The sequence below is a fragment of the Alternaria dauci genome, chromosome 5, assembly GCF_042100115.1.
Source record: "Alternaria dauci strain A2016 chromosome 5, whole genome shotgun sequence".
NCBI lineage: Eukaryota > Fungi > Ascomycota > Dothideomycetes > Pleosporales > Pleosporaceae > Alternaria > Alternaria dauci.
In genome coordinates, this window is record NC_091276.1 from 711,714 (window position 1) to 731,180 (window position 19,467).

General features: G+C 52.1%; 6 protein-coding genes across 6 annotated transcripts; 3 read left to right on the plus strand and 3 right to left on the minus strand.

The window, feature by feature from the left end:
* Nucleotides 1–247: 247 nt before the first annotated feature.
* Nucleotides 248–2,599, minus strand: ACET3X_005763 (uncharacterized protein). The gene is made up of 3 exons (XM_069451901.1): nt 2,018–2,599; nt 1,070–1,958; nt 248–1,019 (listed from the first exon to the last, which is right to left on the minus strand). Exons 2-3 carry the CDS (start codon nt 1,596–1,598, stop codon nt 670–672), a joined length of 879 nt encoding a protein of 292 aa, XP_069306123.1. The 5' UTR covers nt 1,599–1,958; nt 2,018–2,599; the 3' UTR covers nt 248–669.
* A 4,994-nt stretch (nt 2,600–7,593) lies between these two features.
* On the plus strand, nt 7,594–9,186 carry ACET3X_005764 (uncharacterized protein; the record flags this gene model as incomplete). Its single annotated transcript, XM_069451902.1, has 3 exons — nt 7,594–7,675; nt 7,957–8,499; nt 8,570–9,186. 3 exons carry the CDS (start codon nt 7,594–7,596, stop codon nt 9,184–9,186), a joined length of 1,242 nt encoding a protein of 413 aa, XP_069306124.1.
* Nucleotides 9,187–9,383: 197 nt separating this feature from the next.
* Nucleotides 9,384–10,340, minus strand: ACET3X_005765 (uncharacterized protein; the record flags this gene model as incomplete). Its single annotated transcript, XM_069451903.1, has 1 exon — nt 9,384–10,340. One exon carries the CDS (start codon nt 10,338–10,340, stop codon nt 9,384–9,386), a length of 957 nt encoding a protein of 318 aa, XP_069306125.1.
* Nucleotides 10,341–10,847: 507 nt separating this feature from the next.
* ACET3X_005766 (uncharacterized protein) lies at nt 10,848–12,463 on the plus strand (the record flags this gene model as incomplete). Its single annotated transcript, XM_069451904.1, has 3 exons — nt 10,848–11,350; nt 11,403–11,501; nt 11,551–12,463. 3 exons carry the CDS (start codon nt 10,848–10,850, stop codon nt 12,461–12,463), a joined length of 1,515 nt encoding a protein of 504 aa, XP_069306126.1.
* A 1,169-nt stretch (nt 12,464–13,632) lies between these two features.
* ACET3X_005767 (uncharacterized protein) lies at nt 13,633–15,267 on the plus strand (the record flags this gene model as incomplete). Its single annotated transcript, XM_069451905.1, has 4 exons — nt 13,633–13,699; nt 13,752–14,026; nt 14,084–14,155; nt 14,212–15,267. 4 exons carry the CDS (start codon nt 13,633–13,635, stop codon nt 15,265–15,267), a joined length of 1,470 nt encoding a protein of 489 aa, XP_069306127.1.
* A 234-nt stretch (nt 15,268–15,501) lies between these two features.
* ACET3X_005768 (uncharacterized protein) lies at nt 15,502–18,351 on the minus strand (the record flags this gene model as incomplete). The annotated part of the gene is made up of 4 exons (XM_069451907.1): nt 15,502–16,644; nt 16,693–17,300; nt 17,366–17,682; nt 17,744–18,351. 4 exons carry the CDS (start codon nt 18,349–18,351, stop codon nt 15,502–15,504), a joined length of 2,676 nt encoding a protein of 891 aa, XP_069306128.1.
* Between the last annotated feature and the right edge of the window lie 1,116 nt (nt 18,352–19,467).

Here is a 19,467-nt window from a genome sequence, read left to right on the forward strand (position 1 = left end):
GCCCACCATATCCGGGAGCTTGCTCACGTGCTAGTCATGATTTCTGCTTCACAGGGTTCGTTTGCGTGTGTGGGTGTAGCAAGAAACGTATGTTCACGGTTCAAGAGAATGAGTCGCTACGTGCATGCGAGGCAGGTGGGATGCGCCGTCCGCTAACGGATAAGCAGGGTTCCGATAGCGCGATTCATGTAGAACACATTGGAAGAAATGTCGTCGTGCGAACGTCAAGTCGACAATACAAGTGGCTAGCACATCTTATACCATGATTTGAAAAAATGTCACCGAGAATGCTGTATCCTTGAGAAAATCCTCCTTGCTGTAAAATGTGTCGCTGAATACGTAAGAGAAGTCTCCGCTGTTTGTACGAGGGAGGCCTATCCTATCCCAGTTGCACCATCATATGCAGACAACACCATAAAAGCCCGTACCAAAAGAGCGAGTGATACCCCCCCACTGTACGCCAAGATAAGAAAATAATCAGCCACACCGAAAGTGCGCTGCATGACCAGTAGACTGAAAGGTCAAAAATAAAGTGTAGATGTGTAATCCCGAACATAAGCTAACAAGGTATCGTCAACATCGTGTCGACAGGACATGGTCGACGGAGAGCAGGGTCAGACGAATCGGATCCGTCCAGACCCCATGGTCAGGTGAAGCTTCTCTGGTGCTCTACATGGGATTCGCCCCCGTCTGCTCGCCATTCTCCTGACGCTCTTTGATCTCGTCAGGTAGGATGCCGTTGTTTTCGCATGCGCGCTTGTAGATCTGGCACTCGTCCCATGCCCGTTGGCACTCGGCCTTGAACTTGTCGCAACTCGCGCTGAGCTCGGTGATGGCTTGTTCGGTGAGTAGCTTCTCGAGCGTCCATTTCTCGATATTTTGCTGCTCGTTCTCCTTGAGCTGGGTGATGAACTGCACTGCTCGTTGCAGAATGGATCCCTTGTTCTTTTCGCAGCCTGGGACGATCTTGGCCAGTTCGTTGATGCCTTCGTTGATGGTCTCGCGGCGGCGGCGTTCCACTGTGCGTTTGTGAGTGATTGCTTCTTCAGATACGTGTATAATTGCCTACCTTCTTTGTGGTTATCCCTCCGTACCTTGTGCCACTCTTCTGTGCCGACTTGGGGCTTGTGGGTAGCGCTTTGCGGTGGCGAGTCGCTGGGTGCTGTTTGACCGGGTCGGCCCGTCTGTGTGGCAGCCTTCAAGGCCTCAAGGCTAAAGTCCTGCATGCCCGTTTGCTGCTGACTGTGGTCTCCCATATTGAACGAGCCATCCCCCGAGTTTTGCGTTTGGAACTGGAGTTCGGTTGCTTGGGGTACCGTCATCTGGTGGTAGGCAAGCGCGGCGGCGGCAGTGTCGCCAACACTCGCGGTGTTGGTCCCACCGTTGTGGTGCACGTCGAACTGCTGCTGCATGTCGTCGTCGGCAGCGTTGTGCGCGGCAAGGAACGAGGCAGTCGCTTGGTCGGTCAGGTCGTTGTTAGCGGCGTGGGGAGCAGGTCGGTTTAGGCCTTGGTCGCGCGTATCGCGCTTCCGCTTGTTGGTGTGCACGTTGTGGGCATCCAGCTTGCCGTCGGTAGGGTAGCCGGCAGTGTCGGCCATGGTGTCTGGCGGGGTATCTGAAAGTGTAGAGTGTCGGCTGGAGGTACGCTAGGGCCCGATGTAAAGACTCTGCGCGCGGTTGCTCGAGCTGTGTCAAGTCTGAGATGGGCGAGGACCAATGGCAAGCAAGGGCACTGTAGTAGCCGACGGAGATTTAGGCGCGGGTGAGCGAATCGGGCAGGTGACGTATGGGGGGTTGGTGAGAGAGAGGCAGACGGAACGCGCTCGAAGCGTGAGTCGTAGGCGCAAACACCGAGGCGAGGGAAGCAGCAGGCAGTGGCGCTTGGCCCACCAGTTCACGCGCAATCCGGATGAGGACTTGGTCGAGCAGTCATGCGCTTGGGGAGGGCATGTAGAGGCCTAGGTTCGACAAACATTAGCACGGGCGCGGGCAGCTGAGTAGGTCAAGGCGGTGCGACAAGAGGCATAGCAGGCAGGCGATTGGGCGCGTCGAGCAGCGCGTTGCTGTAAGACGGAGCTGTCACTACTCAAAAGAGGGCCGTCGTATCGTGCGAGCGGGTGGGTCGTCTGGAGCGCACAATGGCGTCGTGCGTCGTGTCGTGGTGGATGCGCGCGTCGACCAAGTGCGGGATGGCGAGCAACACCACGACAGCCAGCGAGGTGCGGGCTCGACGCACCCACGACGCCCGATACGACTCTCTGGACGGGCGGCATGGCGTAGAGAGGCCGCCAGAGAATGCGCAGGCCTATGCGCAGCGTTCCGACGATTCCGCGAAAAGGGCCATGATGCTAACTCACCGATGGTACAAGTCTCGACTGCGAAGTTCCAACGGGTCCGCGATATCAGGTGACGGGCGAAGGCGTGACGACCTCGACAAGCGGTGGTAGACGAGGGCGGACGCACACTTTCGGGAACGGGAAAAAGAACAGAAAGCTTCTTACCTTGAAAATCGCAGACTTTGGACTTGCTTCAGGCAGGATTATCAGCACAGTTGAACGACCGACTTGAATCACGAGGCGATGAGTGCACCGTGGACGAGAGATGGTCACATGGGCGGCGGCGCTATCTTATGATGGAGAAGGGAACAGGGAAGCCAGGTTAGAGCCGAACGGAACCTTGGCGAGGCCCGACAAGGGTCCTGGCCAATCACCGCCCCGACCAGCGCCATGCCACCTTCCCCACTCCCCAGCCCGCCCATCCAGCAACCACCAGCGTTATCACCACCGACTGACTGACTCTACACCAGCCCGTCAACTCGTCCGCTCTTCACTCTCTCCCAAACACTTGTCTGCGTCTCTCCGCACGCAGTCATGACTCTCTGCCATCAGCCTCCCACGCACATCTGCAAATCCCTCTTCTTACCCCCGCCACTCCGCCAGGCCAGCCTCACTGCGAGCGCAGCGTACGGATGACACCCCTCTAGACCACCTAGGCTCAGCCGACACCTCCAACACGCATTCACATGGCTCAAACAGAGACAAAGGTGTGGCATGTGACACGCTGCCCCCACATTCTCGAGCTAATGGCCGACCTACGCTTTACCCTTTTCGTGACTGGTTCCATCATCCAATACACAACCCTCGAGAGGATCGACTCTTATTCACCTTGTCTGAATGATTCGACTTACGCGCAGTGTCAGAGCCCTCTTCAAGCTGCTTTGCACGTTTCTCGAGCACTTCTTGACGTTGGTGCCTTTTCTCGGTATCCATGCAAGCAGTTTGCTACAAACTTAATTCGAAGCCGCGGAGGTAACCAAGGACTCTGCCTTCGCATCGAGAAGAAGGTGCATCATCTACCAGGACTCGTGCATGGATCCACTCCGTGCCTCTCCAGTGGTGTTGTAGACATTCCTGCATGCTCGATAAAAAGTGTGCCAAACCGACATCTTGCGTCGCATGGTAACGACGCGGAAAATATACATGCTGGATAACAAGGTACTTTCGCTCCAAGTCTACTCGTTCTCCTCTGACTTCTAGTCAAGTCGACTATCATTCTCCCTCTCTAGTCTATTCATTCGATCGCACTTGTCAAGTTGTCTATCGGACGCCAAATAAGGTTGATGAGTGTAGGTCTGAAACAACGAATCCTGTGGTGATAGTGGTAGGTTTAATCCACTTCCACATAGGCCAACCAAGTAAAGCCCCTGTGTATTCGTCACATGCTACAGACCCTGTCAGCCTCGTGTAATCATGATCTCCAAAGTCGCCACTCAACCCTCCAGTTCCTTCCCATCTTCCAATACGTTTTAGCTATCCCCGCCACGTGCGCTGCACCTCTAGGATCTCATGTAGACCCAGCAAACTGTACATTTGTCTCTAAGAAGATAGCTTTGCATCATTCCACGCGTGCGAGCGTACACCTTACAGTGGCCAAGACCAATGTCGCCCCACCTGCACACACGTACCACACAAACATGAAGTGTCCCACGACACAAACGCCCTTCTCGAGCGCCAAACTGATCGCATTCAGGGCGTTGATTTAAGGTTGGTGGTCGCGTGCAACCTCTAGACACCCCGCAAGTGCGGGCCCTTCCATCTGACCTGCGAAGGACCCATTACACAGGGCGCTAATCTACAACAACCCGCTCATCTAGGAAGGGACGATAGTAGGCTATTTTCCTTAGCAACTATGCAATTATTGGACGGATGTAGTGACTAGCAGGGCTTAGAAGATAGTGTAGCAGTAGGTCTTGAGAATATAAAGGCATGATTACTCATTTTACATATTATGTAATTTCACCCACGCACACTTACATGTCATGACACACCTGGAAGGTCACCACATACTTTCAGGCATGGAACAGATATGGTCTTGACCACGCAGTCTATGTCTCACGACGCATCGCGAGTGAAGGCGAGTTCTCTGACAGGCTCGCCTACCGGCATTTCACATTTAGCCTCTTTCAACTCCCAAATAAAGCTTCTAGTGCTACAAGTACACGTGGACAGGTGCCGAAAGTGTCTGGGATGCCCCACCTCACCGCTTGAGCTGTTTCATAGAGCACCTATCTCTTAAATCGTAGAAAACACCGCTCGAGATCAAGGACCATCAGCAAGATCCACGCCTCAAGCCGCGACGCGCTAAGTGCATCACAGTATCGCCATTCTGTGATGGTTTGATCACTTTCAAGTCCCACAGGAGGCTTCTGTTCATCCATCTGAACGCATGCACCGCCGAAGGCCCCACAAACATGCGAGTCGGTTCGACTTCCATATTAGCAATAACAGGTATACCCAAGAAGACATGTGCGACTATCAACTGTTACAGTTTCAATTTGCAAGACGAGCTTGGAGTTGTACTCCATTGGTCTATTGCATGTCTTCCAGGCTCGAAAGAGCCTCATCTGCACCTAGCCAAGTATTCAGCGAGCTCATCCGCTATATCGAGCCGGCCGACCACTCCTTTGTACCAGGATCTCTTTCCCTAGCTTCCGTGAAGCCATGTGGAAGTTCGATTAATACCTGGGTTTGCTCGCTGCGGATCTTACTTTGATCTCGTACCTCGTCATTCCATTCAGAAAGCCAAAGATGCGGTTGACGTTGATAAGTCTGGCAGGAGCCTTGGGCTTCTCAGAAGTCTCAGCTCTTATTGATCTGACAACCAATACCAAGTTCAGCGCACAGCTACGAGCACACTTCCGTGGTACAGACGACATCGAGAACACTGTCGCACAACGATTCGAGGAGCATAATGCTACAACACCGAATCTCTACTCCCTCTCTTTTCGCCACCTATTGCCTCGACAGGCGGCAGGCCGTTGCGGTGCCGAATTCAACAATCAAAGATGCGGTGGTAATCAATGTTGCTCAAGTTATGGTTACTGTGGATCTGAGTTCGAGGTACGCATCGTTGTCCTGGCATCCCGGTATTCTACATGCTGATATGAGTTGCTTTAGCACTGCGGCATCATCGTCGGATGTCAGCCTGACTTTGGAAGATGCGGTGATGCAGCACCTGAGCCCACTACTACGCCAACGCCAACGCCAACGCCCACACCAACTCCCACGCCTCTGCCGCCAACAAGCTCAGTCGTTTTCCCTTCGAGCTCATCGGCTCTGCCACCGCTGCCCTCTGGTACACTGATTCCCTCCACGAATGGACAATGCGGAAACGTAACAACGTGTGTGGGCTCTGTCTTCGGAAATTGCTGCTCAGAGTATTATTACTGCGGCAACTCCCTTGACTTCTGCGGTACCGGATGTCGCCCAGGCTTTGGGAGTTGTGGTGTGGCACCACTGCCGCCAGGCTCTTCTTCCTCAGTCCCTATTCCTATTCCCCCCAGCAGTTCTTCGACCAGGCCATCGCCTACTCCTACTCCCACTCCTACTCCAACGACGACGACGACCCCAACGCCTAGTTCGACCTCTTCTGCGGCGCCTGTTCCGACCAATGTCAGTACGAATGGAAGGTGTGGAGCAGATGGGAATGGCCAGACTTGTACGGGTAGTACTTTCGGACGATGCTGTTCAAGCTATGGATGGTGTGGAAATGGCCAGGATGACTACTGTAGGTTGTCATGGGGTTGCCAGCCACAATTTGGTACATGCGGTTAGTAAAGACTCTATACAAAATGCGGCAAAGTCGACAGAGCTCGTTCACAGGAGCAGTGAACATCGGGGCGGAGTCCAAAGACTGTACATACTGAGGTGATGGACTGTGTATAGACTGTGCGGGTTTGGGTATTGCAATCATCGATGACTTTACATTACCAGAAGGTATGGTTCAGGCTTAACTGCCCAGTGTAAACAAACTTCATGAACGCCCAAGAACACTCTGTCTTGCTTCTTGGGTATCGCACAGTGAGCAGCGTCGCACAGACAAATTTGAAGTCCCCAATGTATCTTGACCGGGGAGAATGCTATATGTAAACGCACTAATGTGTTGAACTATTCCACTGATACCATGACGCTTTTGGCGCTCTTGTCAACCGCCATAGATCTAGGCACTGCTTTGGAGGTTCGCATGGGGAGATGGGGGGCTCACCAGCCTACTGGTAAAAGCCCATGGAGATTCTAGCTCTGAGCGAATGGCAGGTATTAGTGTTCCCTGACCGTGCCAGAATAAAATGATACCTAGGTATGTAAAAGTTCTCCGCGCAAGCATAATTCTGTGGCAGAAAAGCAATGCAAGAAGACATCCAATGGGTAATTGCTAAAGTTCTCTAGTAGACTCATCGATTTGACGAGAACCACGGTTCAACGTTGAGAACCACGGTACAGAGGTGACCTAGACGAGCTCCAGCGAAACAAAACCAAAGCTATACAATAATCTAGCCGTTCCCTAAGGCACAACCAAATGACTATAGCCATACATATCAGGCCTCCTCTAGAAGACCCAACACAATTGTACCCAGTCGTAGAGCTGTCTAGGCAGGTTGTGCTGGCAACACTGCATCGTGATGCAACTCAGGCTGTGTTTTCGTGCAATCCGCTCCACAGCCATCAACTTTTCAACAGCACTCCCATCCTTAAGACAAAGATACGAGCCTGTTAGTATGCTCTACGATCATTCAAGCCTGGATATGTTACCCTGACAGTCTGGGTGGAAATGGAGACCTCGGGAGGGTTTACCATTAACTACGTCGTCATTGGTTCAGTGCGCTTTGACCAAGGTAAATTTCCACTTTCTGCTACAAATAGTGGCCAGGGGGGTCTAGAAAACACCAGAAGGCAACCTTTCGCCGATCCCACAGTGAGTTGGGATTAAGGAAGATGGTCGTTGCTCATGATTGGACAGGGGATTTATCCTGCTGATTCGGGTTAGCCTACATCTGACTGGTACCCCTGGCAAGTACCGCCAACTACCGTATTCTGCATACGAATTTCAGCTAGGGTTTAAGATTCTGAAGATTATAGTGCACACAATTTACAGGTGGCTCACGTTCTGGGCGAGTGGCGGTTGCTTGATATTGGCCATCGTCCTACAATGTCCACCATCTGACCTCGGGACCCTCTCCCTTCGGGCACTACCCCTGACCCACATGTAATAGTTCGACCCCGGATTCTCAAATAGAGGGCGAGCCACGAATCAGACATGGCGGGTTGTATCTACATCCAGCCCTTCACAGCCAAAAGCGTCCCTGAGAGAAGACCGGCGCACGTTGTATACTACCTAGGTATCTACTACAGAGATCTACGGCGGGGTTTATGTCTAGCAATCTGGTCAACCGCGGTCCCTTCAAAGGTCTCGATGCGTGTCATCAAGCCACTGCAAGATAGGAGATACGATGGCGTTTGCTGAATTTGTTACCTGCAGAGTAGTATATAGTATGCCCAACCACTCAGTCTAAAGTTCATTATCAACATCAGGCCTATTCATCAATCGCAAACATGCACTTCTCTTTTCCTCAACTGTTTTTGGTTGTCGCGGTGCCTCTCACCTCCGCCTGACCAACAGCCATCTTGGATGCTGCTGGACATGACCCCGAGCTTCTGAAGCGCGCCGAGGAGGCCGCGAGGTTGGTGGAGTTGGAAGGACGTCAAGCCGGTGCCGGTGCCGGTGCTGCAACAGCTATCTTCGAGCCAATACCCATCTTCAACGCAAAGGCGCAATACATCAACGTCACTGCTAGCAGCGGTCACGAGTACGTTGCACCAGGGCCGAACGACCTCAGAGGACCATGCCCTGGTCTGAACGCCCTCGCCAATCACAACTTCCTTCCCCACAATGGATACGCTAGTGTCCAACAATACATCGACGCAACACAACGGGTAGTGGGTATGGGTCCCCTCCTCTCGATATTCCTCTCAGTTCTCGGTGGCGCACTCGACGGCGACCTGTTGAACTGGTCAATGGGCGGCAGGCCATCTCTCGCTCAGGGAGGCGCAACAGGAGTCTTAGGCAACGGTTTGAGCGGTTCGCACAACAAGTACGAAACCGATGCCTCGCCAACACGGTCCGACGTCCACCAGGCTGGTAACAGCTACAAGACTGTCACTAGTCTGTTCCAGGAATTGATTGACTATTCTCCCGGTGGTGTAGTCACCCTTGAGAGCTTGACCAACTTCAGGAGCCATCGATTCGACGTTCAGAAGCGGACCAATCCTAATTTTTTTCAACGGTCCATTCTCGGGCATATTGGTGCAACCTGCTGCGTACGCCTTCATCTTCCGCTTCATGGCCAACCACACCGCTGAGAACCCCACTGGTGTCCTTCCACATGACGTGATCCAGTCTTGGTTCGGAATACAAGGTACCAATGGAAACTACAACGCAGTGCAAGGCGGGGAGCGCATCCTGGAGAACTGGTACCGACGTGCTCTTGAGTACCCATACGACACCCCATACTTCCTTGCAGATGTCGTTAATGCTGCTCGTCTCCACCCCAAGTTCCTCGATATTGGTGGAAACACTGGTACACCCAATTCCTTCGTCGGTGTTGACGTAGCCGACTTGAGCGGTGGTGTCTTCAATAGTGCGTCGCTCCTTGAGGGAAACAACCTCGGCTGCTTCGTCTACCAGACCTCATCACAAGCCAAGCCAGACATCCTTATCGGACCACTTACTGCGCTCACCAGTATCGTTGGAAGGCTTGTCGGACAGTTGGGCTGCCCGCAGATGGCCACCGTCGACAAAAGACTCCTTCAACAATTCCCTGGTTACACGAAGTCACCCGTCTATGGTTAGAAGGGATAAAGCAAAAGGTGAAGGGAGTAGCCAGTAGGACGGAAAGTTCTAAGGACCTCGTATTTAGTAGAAACGTAATGAATGATTTCCAACAACACTTGACCTTCTGTCTGTCACAAATTCAATTCCGTACGTTATGAACCCGCAGTTTCTAGGGTGCGCATATCCGCTCGGCGAAGCTGTCGATATGTTTGCCCTTATGCTGTCTGCTTCTCTCCGTCAATGAAGTCGCGAATCGTCTGCTCAAGCCCAACGTCTTCGCTAAAACCTAATTCTCTTGCTCTCGCGGTGTCGTACTTCGCCGGCCAGCTCAAAACGATCCTCTGTATCGTCTCATCCCTCTTCTCTTTCACCAAAGCTCTTGTCTCTTTACCCGCGACTTTCTCCAGTGCGTCCAGGATTTCTCCGCTTGTAGCTGTATAACCCGGCAATAGCACCTGCCTAAAATGCCCAAATTTCTCCGCTGGTACTTTGATGGCGTGTACGAGATTTGTCGCGAGCGTGCGCGGCGAAGTAAGCCAGATGCCGATACTTGGGTCCACTGGTAACTCCGACTCTTGTCCATGTACTGGCTCACGCACAATACCCGAGACGAATGACGAAGCTGCTGCAGTAGGGGCACCGGCTCTGACAAAGACGGTCGGTAGACGGACGACGCGTCCGTCGATGAGCCCGCGTCGTGAGTAGTCGTTGAGGAGGAGCTCGATCATGAGCTTCTGGGTGCCGTAGCTAGATTCAGGCATAGGCACAATGTCCGTCTCTGTTGCTACATTATCCACGGCCTTCCGCCCATAAACTGCGCAAGAAGAAGTGAAGACCACTTTGATTCCTGGTCGCTTGGCCCGAATGGTGTCTAGTAGTTGGCGCACAGACTCAAAGTTGACCTTAAGGCCTAGCTCGAGATTTGCTTCGCTACCACTTGACATGATGCCGTGGAGGATATACACAACATCTGGTTCTTGAGCGATGAGACTTTCGCATGCTGATAATGATGTGAGATCTGCCGCCGTACATTGTACGCTCTGTGACGATGTTGGATTTGGAGGTGGATTAACGTCGGCCAAGATGAGGGTATCTGCGGTATTTGTCTCGATGAGCCGTTTTGCCAAAATTTGGCCGACGAAACCGCCGGCGCCAGTAATAAGAACCTTCATGCCGGGGTTTGAACAACGAGCTTGTGTTAGAATAATGCTACAGCTCTCGGGGTTTTACTTCAAAAAGCCGTTGGAAGATGCTGCCCTTATGATGCTTGCCCGTTCGGTGACGATCCCGAGTACAAAGTGGGGAAAGTGTGGGGACGGCGCCTGCCCCGGATAATCATCGGCCGAGCATGTACCCTTTCGCAACGAAGGATGGGGAAGCGTCATCGCTGTGCATTATCATTCAGACGTACTTCTAGTGTCTGTATATATTTCCTGGAAACCTATCTCTTGTATTGTTAAGTATCTCTGAGTATACTGACGGTGGTGACAGCATCTGAGAGTTCGGTGAAACCCCAGCGTTGTAACCCCATCGGTCTAGGAGCCCCGATGCAGCGCATGGGGCTATTACATAGCTAGTGACGATGTTGATCCGTGATTCTTTGGGGTATTGGAGAAAGTACAAATTACGATGATGGGGTCCGGGGCAAAAGTGACTCGCAACTCCGCAATCCTTCCGTTATGGCCTTTGCTGCAGCACTTCTCCTCGGACTCAGCCAGCTTCAAGCTGTGACTGCTGTCAGCTCTTTGAACATCGATACGTCTTCCGGGCCGGTTCAGGGTTTTACGGATGACATCACACCAAATGTTGCACAGTACCTCGGTATACCGTTTGCGGAACAGCCCGTAGGAGCACGACGCTGGCTGCCTCCAGCTCCAAAGTCCAAGGAAAATGCAACGATCAAGGCGACCAATCTAGGACATGCTTGTCCCCAGTTCGAGGGCGATGCACTCAACGTCTGGCTCACAGACGCACCGGAATTCATCATTGAGCCGCGGGACTTCCAAGGTGAGGACTGCCTGAACCTCCATGTTTGGGCGCCCTTGGATCAGTGTGAGAAACCGTTGCCAGTGGTCGTATGGATTCATGGTGGAGGATTCGTCACGGGCGGGCCCACGGTACCCTATCAGAACCCTGCCCGATGGGTAGAAAGATCAGGAGAGCACATCGTTGTTGGAATCAAGTGAGCTCAAGTCAGTTGATTTGATGTTACACAAGATTGACCAGAGTAACAGTTACCGTTTGAACATCTTCGGCTTTCCCAATGCCAAAGCGCTTGCGGACGACGAACAGAATCTGGCCTTCTTGGATCAGCGCCTTGCACTGGAATGGATGTAAGTGCTCAGATATGAATTCAGATGAAGCAAAGACTTACTTGTCAAGTCGTGACAATATCGGCAATTTTGGAGGTGATCCAGACCGTATTACTCTTTGGGGCCAGTCAGCAGGCGCGATCTCCGTCGACTACTACAACTTTGCTTACCCAGAAGATCCTATCGTTTCAGGCTTGATCATGAACTCCGGGTCAGCATTTTTGTCGCTTATAAGCGCTGATACACAGCAGTCGAACTTCACATTCGTCGCTCAGCACTTTGGCTGCAACCATGCCGATGCCGATGCAGAGATTGATTGTCTACGGAATATCGATTCCCGTGACATCGAGCTGTTTCTGAAAGAATACTCCGACAATGGCACAACACCTGCGCTTAGGTTTGTTCCAATAGTCGACGACCGCACGGTTTTCGCAAATTACACAGCACGCGCGCGTGCTGGGAACTTTACGCGTAAACCAGCGATAATTGGTACAACGACCAACGAGGGCATCGCATTTCCTCCGTATAATCAAACATATGGTCCTGATCAAGCACAAGCTGACGCTGCGACTGCTTCGTCGTTCCTCTGCCCTGTCACACAGACGACCCACGACCGTAGCGCTGCCAATACGACAACATTCCGCTACCTTTACGGCGGAAACTTCAGCAACATCGCTCCACAGTTCTGGCAGGGCGCATACCACTCCTCTGACCTTCCATTGTACTTCGGTACCTATGGTATCGCGAGAGGTAATGGTACGGATTTCGAAAGAGAAGTAAGCGAGCAGGCACAGGACTACTACCTTGCTTTCGCCAAGGACCCAATCAATGGGCTACCAGAGCTGGCATGGGAAGCTTACGCTTCGAGTGGTGAAGGGGTGTTGATTGCATACAATGGAGAGGTTGTGCAAAGCATCGATGCAAGCGTGCTGGAGAGGGCTTGTGATGGACTGACGCCAAATGGCAAGCCGCTGCCGCCTTAGAAGAAAGATGAAGTATCACCAGACTGCTGCAAAATAAACCACAGCGGCAGGCTTGTCCTTTGTTCTTTTCTTGTCCAGTCTCCTTCCATGCTGCAATGTAATGTATCGTCGATACGCTCTGTGCCAACTTGTCAGCCTCCAAAAGACGATCGCTCAGTCGGCCCAAGACCCGTCTCCCCGTCTGTACTCGCTTATCTTCCATACCTCGTATTGAACTCGGTGCGATATCCAGATGCGATCGAAGGATTAGCCTTGAGACATGGATGCATGCAATAAATACTGGGTATTCGCAACGAGATGAGCGGACGGAGCTCGGCTATAGATGCCCTTACGAATGTCAGAATATGGCTTAAGCCATCGACAGGCTTTGATTACCGGTATGATAGGACCGACCCGTGGCATCTTCGACCCCTGGTGTGTGACAGCGGCCCGTAAAAGCAGATCGAGTTCTCATGCACATCGTTTGCACATGGCCAGCCACCAAAGATGGTTCGGTGTGACCGACGCGAGATATTCACAGGGGTGAATTTTTGCTTCTGATCGATTAGCGACAGCGCCATGGTTGTCTCAGCGCGGCCAGGGTCATGATGCGGTGATGTCCGATTGCGAGATGACGGCAGCAGGAGCGTGCAATGATGGGTGAAAGGAACGTGTGGCGCCTGTGTGGCGTCTGTGTGGCGTATTGGATATGGCACCCAACAAAACACGTGGAATCGCGACGCAAATGGTCAAAGCATCAAAAACGGTTAGGCAAGCTTTTGAAGTAAATTATGGGGTTTGCTGTGTTGGCCTTAGGCACTGAAGGAATCGACGGTGGCTGGAGCGTGAGAGGAAAGCGCGACACGTGTCTGTGGCTTCAACCTGTGGCTTCCACTGCCAGTGCGGGGTTTAACCTTTGAGCCTGCAGCGCGGCGCGTTTGAGAAGTGACGTCAACCTGGGTCTTCCCAAGAGCAGGTAACCACAAGCAGGGACAACACGTGGTGGAGCGTACTAATCGACGAGCTTCAAAACTGGCCGTCAACCTTCCCCAACCTTCCCTTCCACCAAACTCTCTACCTCCCGAACCACCCTGTCATCTCTCAGCACGAACTAGTACTGTTTCGAGCTGCAATACCTACGGAGCTCAACTACCACCAAACTGAACACGGAGAAAGCCCAATTGAACACCATGTCTAACCAGGCGCCTGCATCCCTTGTCGATACATTGACTGCCTCTGGTGGTGCTGAGCCAGCCGGTAAATGCTGCCATTGACTCTCGCACCACAATCACTAACTCGTCTGAGCCAGGCTTCCTCAATGACATCGTCAAGAACCTCTGGCCAAACATCTGCGTTGCGGGCTCTAACATCATCAAAGACACTGTTGAGCCCATCCTCGCCTCAACTCTACCTGGCCCTCTTGGAAATCTGCGTTTCACCAAGATCGACTTTGGACACATTCCCATTGGCTTTTCCAACGTGGACGTTCACAAGACTACGGCCGATGGCATCAAGCTCGACATGGATATGAACTGGGAAGGTGTGTGTGACTTTGAGCTCGACGGCAAAATGGTTCCGAAAGTGGTATGTTTCAAATACGATCAATGGATTTAGCTGAGCTGCAACTGACATGGTATGCAGGGTGTTGAGAGGGTTCATATGAAGGGCCGGATCAGTGTACTCTTGTGCCCGTTGACGAATGTCATTCCTCTGGTATGTGTGAACTCCACTCTAGACCCATCTCGAATGCATGCTGATGCCGAAACCAGATTGGCGCAGCACAGATCGCCTTCCTCAACACACCAAGCCTCAAGCTTGATTTTACTGACGCCGCAAACATTGCCGACTTCTCTGTTATTGACAGCACAGTCCGCAAAACCATTCTTGGAATCATTGATGGAATGGCAGTACTGCCCAACCGCTTCCTTGTCAAGATGATGAACGACGTCGACTACTTCAAGACTCACCAGCCTCACCACGGTATCATTCGTATCACAGTAGGCCGAGCAACTGGAATCGATGCCCCTAAGAAGGGCGAGAAGAAGAGCACAATGAGGAAACTGCTCTCCAAGGTCAAGCTGGAAGATGTACCAGATTGCTACGTCAAGGTCAAAGTAGGTGCCGAAGAGGAGTGGAAGACAAGCGTTGTGGATAACAACCACGAACCCGAGTGGAATGAGACCCATGACTTCTTGGTGTCAGACTACGAACAAGACATTACTGTGGACATTCAGGATGACGACTTGGCTGGTGATGACGACATAGGTATCGGCTCCACTACGGTCAAGGAAATCCTTCTCAAGGGAGGTTCGCAGGATCTGAGCCTCTCACACAAGGGCAACGCTACCCAGGCGCGACTATCTATACATGCCAAGTTCTACAACTTTGTCACCGACGCGCAGGTCCTCTCTTCTGCCAGCGCTCAAGGCCAAGCCGAGGACCAGATCTGCGGTCTGGCCACTGTCCTCATTGCCAGCGCCAACGGACTCCAGGGCAACCGTGACGACCTCAATCCCAGCGTGAAGGTCACTTGGGGTGACAAGACCTTCCAAACCGCGGCCAAGACCTATACTCCTGGCACAGATATCTTCAACCCATCCTTCGACCAAGCATTCCGCATCCCCCTCACCGCGGCCATGTTGGCGAACCCGGGTGCCTTCAAAATTGCGCTGCTGAACAAGAATGTGGAGTTTGGAAGCGCGCAAGTGAGCTTCCAAGATGTGATGGGCGCGGAGGGTATGGCTGTGCGGGACAGCTTCGATGTCGGAAATGGAACCCAGATCCGCGCTGCGATCATGCTGAACGGTGTCAAGTTGGCCGAGTAAAGGGCTGGCTAGTGATGAGAGGAGAATGATTGATTATGGTGGTGCGCTACCTAGTGTGGCATACAGTAAATAACATGATGAAGCCGGGAACCCGCATATCAATAGCAATGAAGATATGATTACGACAAGCAAAATGACACTGCGAGCTGTGCAACCAAATACCCATTGTATAGGTGTTCAAGATGCCTGCCAAATACGTACGCGCGTATACACCTTGACATTTTCTCAACACAATCACATCGTGGCCCCTGCCGCCGTGTCCCCATCGATATCCAGAATCGCACCTTCTTCCTCGTCCTTGGGCTTTACCAACTTGATACTCACATCAGGATCCTGACTATAAACTCTCAGACCTAGCACACAGACTGCGTTCCACGGCTTGGGCAGTTCCCTTGCAGGAGTGGCTTGTGGAGGTGGAGGAGGTACTGGGCCAGAAGCAGCATAACCTGGGAAGCCGCGGTAATCTGACGGTGGTGGAGGGCGGTAGTGTGATGCAATCGCGGTCTGCGAACGGACGATGCGGGCTTCGGGAGATGTACTGCTACTGTGGTTGGGGTTGTCACTTTCGGAATCGTGGGGATGGACCTCAGAGGTGGGTGTATGATTTGCGTCTCCGTTATCGCTGGAGTCGCGTGGTTCGAGGGAGGGATCAATCACTAACTCTTTTTCTTTCAGAGATTCTTTGCCTTGGATTGGGAGGTTGATAAGAGCCTTCTCCGTGCCTTCGGTATCAACGGAGGTGGTTTTCTCTGCCTCTTGCCCAGTTTCCTTGATTGCACCAGCGGTGGCGCCAGGTTCCTTTGTGGCTGAACTGCTGTGTTGGTGTTCTCCTTCAGATTTGCCAGGTTCTTTAGCAGTTTCTTCCGTCTTGCGCTTCTTCTCTTTCTTCCAGGCCTCGTATTCGGCCCTCTCTTCTTTCTTCCAAACCTCAAATTCCGCCTTTTCTTTTCTCCAAGCTTCGAATTCTGCTCTCTCGTTCTCTTTCGCTTCCTCTTTCTCCCTCTTCTTTTCAGCCGCCTCTTTCTTCTTTTGTTCCTTCTTCTTGCGCTCTTCTTCAGTGAGTTCGAAAACACCTTTGGCATTTGCAATGTCGTAGTTCAAGCCGATCTGCCTTAGCTTCTGTGGGTTGCGTTCTGCGAGCTTCGCAACTACAGCGGGAACATCCGGAGCCTCCTTATCTTGTGAAGCTTCGATTTTCGGTAGAACTTCGTATATACCAGCTTCCAGTTCAACTTCAGCAGAGATGCTGCGGTTTCCGAACCAAGCACCGCGAGCGCGCACAATATGGTGACCTGGCTCTGCGTTCTTCTCTTGCAAGATGAAGTGCAGGTCAAAGTCGTACTTGCCTTCCAAGCCCTTGAAGTAGCGTTCATCCAACTACAAAAGATTAGCGATTATCGTGAATGAAGGTATTTTGTGCCTTGCCTGACAAAGGACAAATACAGTCGGTCCAGGTTTCTTGATCTCAACGGAGAACTTCGTGTTCACATAGCCTGTCACCCAGGCGACCGGAACGCTTGTCCAGCGCTGAACTACAGTCCAACTCTCGTCGAAGAGTAGCGTGCGGTCAAGCAGATCAAATCGCCTCAGCAGGTCCTTGTATGACATCCAAAACAAGCCATCATCTCCGAACTTGTGATCCAACTTGTCCAGCCAGTAAGTCGTCCATTCGGGAGACCCATCAGACCATGGCCCTGTCCACTCTCCCATGGAGGCATTCATCCGTTTGCCCCAAGGATTGCGTATCAATACCAGCTGGTGCTTCTTGCCATCTTCTCCCTCAGCATCCACTGCTTTGAGAATCGAATAAGCGTGACTTAGAGCGAGACCCCTTCGAGCGTCCGAGTCATCACCATCTATACTTGGCGATGATGCTGAGAAGAGGAACTTCTTGCCGGCTTGCAGCAATTCTTCCCACAGTCGTTGTTTATCCAGAACTCGATCAGTGAGAATCTTGGTTGTTACGCCCCCCGTCAAATCTTCAACTGCTTCGCCGCTCCAGCCGCCGGCAATAGAGTCATAGTCCCCATGTACTGAATTTTGTTAGCAGGTTGCACTGATGCTTTGAGCAATTGTGATCAGCAAAAGTCCGGCATACCTTTGGCATAAGCTTTCTCCAGCAATGGGAGCCATGTCTCGTTCTGATCAGCGCATGACGCGAAATATAGCGCTTCAGATCCAGTCTGATGGTTCTCCTTGTATTTCTTCTCCTTGGCATCCGTTGGATCATAGCGGTCACCCCAAGCGGCGTCAAAGTCGCTATTTCGGAGGTACAAGTTGTCATCGACAACAGTCCAGATCCAGTCGCCGTCTCTGTAAAACACAAAGCCGTAAACGCCACACATCTCGTTTTTAGCGACACAGATCTTGTTCATCAAGTTCGGGTTGCTACAAATGGTCGCAACAGCAGCAATACTTGGTGCGGGAGTACAAAGTCAGTGTTGGCTTCACATGCACTTCGTACAGAGACACTTACAACCAGCAGTCACCACTCGAACCTTGTCGCAGATCGGAGCTAGAGAATCCATCCAGTACGAATTTTGGCTCATCGAAGATCCAGTCAATGCGATGCACAGATCCCGGACCATCTTTACTGCTGTTTGACTTGTTGGTCAGGAGCTTCGCCGTGGCATTGAAGTCGAATGCGGCGCCATCAGCCATCATCAGCCCGCTCTGAACCAGAGTCGATAGAGCGTTGCCCAGTTGTGACGCGCTCACGGATGGCGTTGTTGTCGCTGGTTGGTCCTTGTACCAAGCCATAAGACCGTCAAGACAGTTTCTGTCCGATAATTCTTCGATATCAAAGTCTGCATCTGTAAACTTCTCGTTCGTACGTTTACATTCCTTGACGATGCGTTCGACTCGAGCGCGACATTGTGAAGCTGCCGCTTCGTAAGATTCAGCCGCATTCTTTCCTGTGACGGTGCCCTCTTTTCGCTTCGGTGGGAGTAGGTGCGCATACAAGCTCGACGGGAAGATTTTGGTCACCTTGGCTGGTTGTTTCGTGATGAGGTTGTTCCAAAACTCGTTGATGGCTTCCTGGGGAGCGCCAATCTGCGCGTCGTCACTCATCACTGAGGCCATGACTGCTTTCGCTCTATTGGAGCACCGATGTTATACTGCGGCTGTACTGCCTTGCCCAGAAAAGCAGCTGGATCGATACAATAACGAGCTGGTGGTCGAAATTGTCCAGAAAAAAAAAAAGGCACAATGGGAAATAGCTGAGAGAAGAGGACGCGAAAAGATTGAAGATAGATCCGCCTTGGGAATGTTGACTATATTGCGTCTTGAAAGTTTGGGGGCCATGATGCCAGGCTTGCAGCATTGGCTGCTTACGGTGTCATGGGGCTGAACAAAACACCCAACTGGCTCGCATGGTGTCTTCAGCCCCATGATAGTGGGCTCAACAATTGGAAGCACATGAATTTCTATTGCGTGTGCAGCTGCTGTGGTGCCTCGAACTCGCGCAAACGTGGGCAAGGAAGTCGCTCTTTGCGCAAGGCAGCATCGTAGGCCAGGCAACAGCAAAAAAATAAAAATGCAGTCGGCATCGCGCAAAGTAAGCGGTGCTGGCTGTTTGTTAGTCAAGCCTGCTATGCAGACTGCGCGTTAGTGTAGGCCACAAAGTGAGTGGATACGTGGCTGAAATCGCGGGGCTAGCTGAGCAAAAGAGGAGGCAGGCTTTCGTCTTCCACCCATCAATTTTGCACCATCCCTGGACATGCGCTTCAGATTTCAATCCCTCATTAGCAGCCTTGGTACATTACTCATACATGGGAAACATCCGATCCCGAGGCCTTCCCGGAATGCACGCTAAGAGGACCGACTGCTCTTCGTGGCGGATGCATGGATGCGACTGATCCGTGTGATTTTCTCCCGAGATCTCTGGGTGTGCGACTCATGAGCCTTGCTTCATCGCTGAAAGCGCTGCTGATAATGCAGTCTGATAGGGTGGCTTTCAGATGGGTATCAGCATGGACTAGGTGCATGCCGCTCTGAGGTGACAGAGACATTACTTTCGGATCCATCTCCTTTCGGAGGCAGTCGAGTCACTTCCGACAGGCCCGAATGCCGCGAAATGTATCCACCGCCTTGGACTCTGACTTTGCTGCGACACGACAGGACGGCTCGCGATATCTACTTTTCTTGGTCTCATGATGCGTGCTGAAACTGCAATTATGCTGGGCCCTTTAGATGGCG

Bases quoted from the DNA above. Each gene is read 5' to 3' on its own strand.
- ACET3X_005763 (XM_069451901.1), bottom strand. From the start codon at position 1,598: ATGGCCGACACTGCCGGCTACCCTACCGACGGCAAGCTGGATGCCCAC. The intron at 1,020-1,069 runs GTAGGCAATTAT...ACAAACGCACAG, and splicing joins GAGGGATAACCACAAAGAAG to TGGAACGCCGCCGCCGCGAG.